We start from the raw sequence: 6,995 nt of genomic DNA, 5'->3' as shown, positions 1-6,995 counted from the left end.
AATTTCATACTTTTCCGAGGGGTGGTGGATAAAATAGGGATGATGAGATGCTAAGAGAAAATGTCATGTGGGTCACACTAGTGAAAATTCAGGAATTTTTTAATTATTGCCTTAATAGAATTAAGAACTTAAAACTTGTATACCACTAAAATATGGATTATTAGCTAAGATTTTACGCTATTCTAATTGGTATAACATAAACAAAAAGTAGTTTAATAAAATTTTGAATGTAAGAAACTAAAACCTTGTGTCATGCGCAGTAAAGAATACCCATGGCGATAGGTTAATTACTTTCTTTAAATAAAGTTTTAAATGTCTAACTAGCTTAAAACAAACTTACTGAAACACCTTGCACACGATAAAGATGAACACAAGGAATACCATCATCAGCAAAAGCTACAATCAGTGCTTGAAGGATATGTCCTTGAGCCATTTCTTCAAAAGCAGCACAAGCTTCCACTGACCAGCCAAGTTCTTCTACAGAGTACAAAAGATTATCAGTAACTCAAAATTACTATTATCAATAAATACATGAATTATTCAATCTAATACAATTTCATAAGCTTGCTCAGACCAATTTTGACTCTTGTGGAGACAAAAGAAGAATTAAAGATATAATTAACAGATACAAATGATATCTAAGCTAGACCAAACATTAATTATCAAAAACTATGAATATTAATAAAGCTAAAAACTTTATATGGTTTCTCAGTAAACAGTTCACAGATTAGGCTGTAATGGAATACTGAGATTTTCAATCTCAGTTTATACATTTAACTGAGCTAAATAAAATCTTGCCTCTAGTTTGAATAATAAACAATCAAGTTCCTTACCATCAACAGGTTTTACACTTGCAAGATAGAACTCGGCCGCTTGGAAAGGTAATGTCATAAAATCACTCCTACAAGAATAAAAATTAAATTAAACTACCAACTCTTGAAAAAACATATTTTGGCCATAAGGCATGTTCTCTACCAATTAAAAATTTCAAAAAGTCATATAACACCATATTTTTCAATATAACTGTTGATTCAGAATAGTTTTCTATACCAAGTGGTCAGGAAGACATCTAGAAATAATGCCATTTCTGATTTATTTATCAACCATAAATATGGATGTAGTTACAGGAATTGAAGTGGGGGGTACATTTGGGGAAAAGTGATCATTACAAAATTAAATTTGAAGTTTTGCTACACATTGAGATCAAGTAAATGTTAGTTCCTAATTTTGAGAAAACAAAAGAAAATTAGTTAAATGTTGGACATATCTGGAAAATTTCTAAAAATGAACTGTTTATAATCAAAGATAGGCATGTTCCTAAGAATAGAAAAAGGATAACAGTAAAGATCAAACCTAACTGCATGACTAAGGACATGAAGGAGAAGATTTGAGCTAAATACAAGTTTAAACGGGTAGATAAGATGAAGATTTGTAGAACTATAAGGAAAGCTAGGGATCTGTTTCAAAAATAAATTAGAAAATGAAGAAGGGCTTATAAGAAACAGCTGGCTGATAATTCTAAGATATTGTGAGTGAAAGTAAAAATTGTGTAACAATATGTTAACAAAACCTTAAACACTATACCAATGTTCATCAGGCCATCTGGGATACGACAAACAAAGTAGTTGGTGAGCCAAACAAACTTATTTTAAACTACAAAAAAAAAAGTAACTGTATATAACTTAGTTACCAACAAGCTAGATTTCTTCTCTCAGTGATTAACTACCAAATTTATTATTTACATAATTATAGACAGCATATACATTGTATATCTTGGCTACAAACCAAAATTTCAGTCTAAGATATACAATGTATTTGCTCCCTATAATTATGTTAATAATTCTGATGTATTACCTATCAAATTACTGTAATAAATATTAACAATTATTTATACATAAGGTGCCAGAATGTACAACTGCTTTTCACTATGAGGAAGTTGTTCATAAACCAGCTAGTAGGAAAATTAATCATTGACCCTAAGTAAACATTTACGGGCCATTAGTGGTAATAAATACTATATACATATTTTGCGTGTTCCACATTTATTTAGCACATCCTTCAAATTCTTGTGTTCCTAATCCACAAAAAAATTAAATTTTAATTATAAAATTATATGAACTGAATAGGTAATTTATTTTTCCATTAACATTTTGATAATTGAAAGTATGACTGTAATTTTTTTTTTTAATAAACATCATAGACATCAGTATTTTATCTAAAATGATTCAAGAATCAATGCTATTAAAAGATGCTTATAGCTATAACAGCAATTCAGTGATGGATTACCCAATAGGCACTAGGAAAGCAGGGGCACCAAAAAAAAATGATAAAATTTTTTTGAAAGAATTTGATATTTCAAAGAAAGCATGAAAGTAGTCATCGTGGGAAAAATCAAAACTTTGTAAGACTTCCTTACACTTCAATACACACTCTTCTCTTTTTATTATTCATCCTAAACCAGGTCTACATTAATCAATATAAAATTTATGAAGTTGTATGTGTGTTTTCAATGTACTTTGTGTACAATTCTGTAATTTAGTGGAATTATGTTACTCACGTATGTGGGAGCATGGAACTGGTGAAAGTACTAGATATCATGTATGTATGTTAAAAAATGGTGTACATTGTGTAATTTGTTGTTTTTTTTTTATTTCAGATAACTGAGATAAGAGGTAAAATGAAATGCAACTGAGTGGAGCACAGAAACATAAATTGGTAGAAGAAACAGAACAAAAAAGAAGTGAAATTATCCAAAAAATTTCCCAAGTTGACATTATATTTCAAAGTGAATCCATCACAAGCAACACCTTCTCTTAGTAGCACAGACATCATTCCAAAATCTGTAGGTGTTTTAGAGATTGACCTTTCTTCTGATGGTGAAACAAACACCATTCCAGAACATGTGGATGTGTCAGAGACTGTAATTGATCATCCTACTCCTGGTGGTAAAACAGAAATTGTTCCAGAAGGTGTGGTTGTGTCAGAGACTGTAATTGATCATCCTACTCCTGGTGGTAAAACAGAAATTGTTCCAGAAGGTGTGGTTGTGTCAGAGAATGAATCTGCTCATACTGTAAATGTTTTATTTTTATGCAAAGCTACATGAGGGCTATCTGCACTAGCCATCCACAATTTAGCAGTGTAAAACTAGAAAGAAGGCAGCTAGTCATCACCACTCACCGCCAATTCTTGGACTACTCTTTCACCAACAAATAGTGGGATGACCATCAATTTATAACGCCCACATGGCTGAAAAGGCGAGCATGTTTGGTGGGAGAGGTATTCAAACTCGCAACCCACAGATACTAGTTGAGCGCCCTAACCACCTGGCCATGCCGGGCCACATGCTCTAATTAATAGGAGAAATGATCCTGGTATGTGGGTTGATTTCAGTACCAATGACTATCAACACCACACTGGTCCATTTGAGAAATTACGTCAGACTTTTAACAATGGCAAACAAACAAGATATTGTTCACAGAAAATATTTTTTGCCATGAAACCAAATGGTGAGAAAAACACTCGAGAATGGCTACTGTATTCACCATTAACAGTGTCTGTATACTGTTTTGTTTGCAAACTTTTGCACCTAAACCTTCAACAACCCAGTTTGCTGCTGCAGATGGATTTAGTGACTGGTGGAATACTGTATTAATTGAACAACATGAAAATAGCACTACTCACAGAGATTCCTTGTTAACATATTTAAATTGAGGACAGGGTTTTGGATTGACACAAAAATTAGAAGAACAAATTAAAGGTCAGCGTGAATACTAGCAACATGTCTTCAGCGTGTTGTACCCGTTATTCAGACATTAGTTGAATGTGATCTGCCTTTCCAGGGATCAAATGAGACATTTGGATCATTGCAGAATGGAAATTTCTTGGGATTGTTGGAGCTTGTGGCTCAGTTTAACCCATTTTTAACAGGCCATATCTCAAAATATGGGAATGATGGCAAAGGTAACCCATCATACTTATCAAAGACAGTATGTGATGAACTCATTGGTATAATGTGTGATAAAGTTCGTTCAGTTGTTGTGGATGAAATAAGTATTGCTGGGTACTTCCGTTTATCTGTTGACTCTACACCTGATCTTTCATATATTGATCATTTGAGTATTATACTAAGATATGTGTCTCCCACAGATGGAAACCAATTGAATGATTTATAACATTACTTAATTTGAAAAGCCACACTGGTGAAGAAATGGCAAATCAAGTACTGCATTATCTGTGCCAAGTTTGCAAAATAGATTTCTCAAAGTGCAGAGGTCAGTCTTATGTCAACACTGCCAACATGTCAGGGCATTATAAAGGAATGCAACAGAAGATTTTTGAACAAAACAAATATGCCATATTCATACCGTGTGCTGCACGCACTCTCAATCTTATTGGCCACAGTGCTGTTGATTGTTGTCCAGTTGCAATGAGTTCTCAACAGTCCAGTTACTTTATACATACTTCTCTGCCTCAACATACCGATTGGCAGTTCTTAAAACATATTTGGGCAATGAACATGTGTTGAAATCTCTTTCTGATACTTGCTGGGAGGCACATGCAGTGGGAACAAGTGTAATTCTGAAGTCCTACGCAAAGATTGTGGATGCATTAGAAAGTACAGTTGAAGACCAATCACAAAATGGAGAAACTATATGAGAGGCAGAAAACACTGCAAACAAGATGCAACAACAAGAGTTTGTATTCATGTTGGCCATGTGGAATGAAATTTCACAACACTTTCACTGCACAAGTCAAGATATCTTGCCTGATACTGACTATAAAGAAGCCCAGACCCACAAACGAATTAGGAAAAACAAGCAAATGATGGCAGTGCACCAGAAACAGCATTGAATCCTAAAGATAAATTTCGTGCATCTACTTACTACGCTATAATTGATGTACTTGAAGCTCATATGAAGAGGAGAGGTGAACTGTACAAAGAAGTATCAAGTAGATTTTCTTTTCTAAACAATATGGACTTATCTGATGAACAATATTCACAAGGTTTCCAAAAACTGGTTGACTCATACCCTGTTGAGTTAACATGAATCTCTGTGGAGAACTACGGCAGATCTTCTGTTATGTGTGTGCAAAGTTTAGTGAAAGAGAAAAAAACGAAATTCAGGCACACTGATCTTCATGATACCCAAGTGAAAGAGAGGATACAATGTGTATTTCCAAATGTAGATATTGCACAACATATTTTTCTAACATTGATGATTACTAACTGCTCCGCAGAATGCTCTTTTTGTCAACTAAAGAGAATAAAAAACCCTCAGAGAACAACATTTCAGGGCAGACTTGAATCGCTTTCCCTACTGTGTGTAGAAGCAGATATGCTTCATCGAGTCAGCTTCGATAAAATTATCCAGGATTTTGTAATCAGAAAATCTAGAAAGAAGCTATTTTAATTTCAGCATACATGTAAGTTTTGTTTCATTTCGAAAGATAAAGATTTATTTTATGGTTTAGTATTGTTTTTATTTAAAATTACATATATATATTGGGTACCATAATCTTTTCAGCGCTTAGGGCATCTAAAGGTCTTAATTTGTCCCTGAAAAATTAACCATAAAAAAAACATTCCAAAAGTTTAATTTCTCAAGATGTTAAAATATTTGAGTGTCATAAACAATTAGATTATAATAAAAAGACTCACTTTTTTTTATATATGCTGATTAACTGAGCTTAGAGCTACCATAATCAAGTTCTCCTTACCGAATCTGTCTGAGAGATGCAACAGGTAAGCAGGAATATCCTCCATAATCCACAAATTTGACATCACATTCTTCCATACCGTCATAAACATGCACAATCTGTGCACGAAACCAACCATCCATGACAGGAGCAGCACAGATAACACCAGCTACAGAGCCAGGAAAAAAATTAAGATAGCAATTAGAAAATAATTCATTTACAATATTAAGATTATATTACAAATTTAATCTGATTTGGTGATTTCTATATGCAAGAAACACATGCTGGAAACATTTAATGAGGATCTAATAAACAAATTGAAGTTAATCAAAAGTGTGATAATTTTTTATCAACATTATAAAATTTAGTCTTCATTTTCTTTATATATATTTTACTTTCTTAGACATATCTAAAGTACAGTAAACATGAATCAAGTAAGATATTAAAGAAAATAAAAAATATCCTCCTTCCACTTCATGGTTTATTTAATTTTAGTATAAATGAACTTATAGACATTTTCTGCATAACTCCTTGGAATTTTTTCTTTTTGCTTATGCTTTTAAAAGTATTCAAATACGATGATATGTCATGAGTATTTAAACTGATAATCATACCACTTTGCTGCAGAATAAATTAGAATTGTTCATTAATACAGCCACTGTAGCAGAAAAACCTTGTAAAGTGCTACATATGGCTTGTTTATTCTTAAGTCAATGTAGCAGCATTTATGCATCGAGTATAATGCTGCATGTTTGACTTAAAGTATCTGTCACAACAAAACCTTTGGAAGCATACCATTCTAACTGTTCACTTTAAGTTCCATGTGAACACACAAGGTGATGTCAAAACTGAATGTTTGCCTTTAACCCTTTGGAGACAGGTCAAAGGTGAAAGACCATGTCATCTCATTTGTTGACTCGCATTCAAAATTTTATTGAACTACTATTTCATGAATTTACGTCAATAAGTTTGGTATCAAACTGTAGATTACAATTCATATTTTAGAACTATACATTACTCAATTTGTTCATTTAAAAGTAAATATTAAAAAACACAGATAAACATAGATTTTTGTGTGTCACATGGTGTGTTGAATGCAGCACTGGTTCAAATTAGATGTTTGTGAAGTCAAACTACTAAGTCTATAGTTTAATACGACTTAGAAACTCAAATTACAAATATTGACAGCTAGAATATAAAATAAGATATTGCTCATATAATAAATCAAACACAGTGCCACCTCGCTCACCTCTTTTCATTTTTGGAAACGCTCCCTTATATACACTTACTTCTAT

The 6,995-nt window shown here is 32.8% G+C and overlaps 1 protein-coding gene across 2 annotated transcripts in view; it reads right to left on the bottom strand.

Annotated features, from left to right (window-relative positions):
- The window catches only part of LOC106460362 (A-kinase anchor protein 1, mitochondrial-like), a 73,634-nt gene that overhangs the window by 11,650 nt on the left and 54,989 nt on the right, over positions 1-6,995 (bottom strand). For both annotated transcript variants that reach the window (XM_022387062.1, XM_013920054.2), the window contains 3 exons: positions 5,722-5,869; positions 834-901; positions 341-477 (listed from right to left, as the gene is read on the bottom strand). In XM_022387062.1, the coding sequence (XP_022242770.1) occupies positions 341-477; positions 834-901; positions 5,722-5,869 (353 nt within the window). The remainder of the gene's footprint in view (positions 1-340; positions 478-833; positions 902-5,721; positions 5,870-6,995) is intronic.

The sequence above is a fragment of the Limulus polyphemus genome, unplaced genomic scaffold, assembly GCF_000517525.1.
Source record: "Limulus polyphemus unplaced genomic scaffold, Limulus_polyphemus-2.1.2 Scaffold759, whole genome shotgun sequence".
NCBI lineage: Eukaryota > Metazoa > Arthropoda > Merostomata > Xiphosura > Limulidae > Limulus > Limulus polyphemus.
Note: the sequence above shows the minus strand (reverse complement) of the source record. Positions and strands in the feature narration are given on the sequence as shown.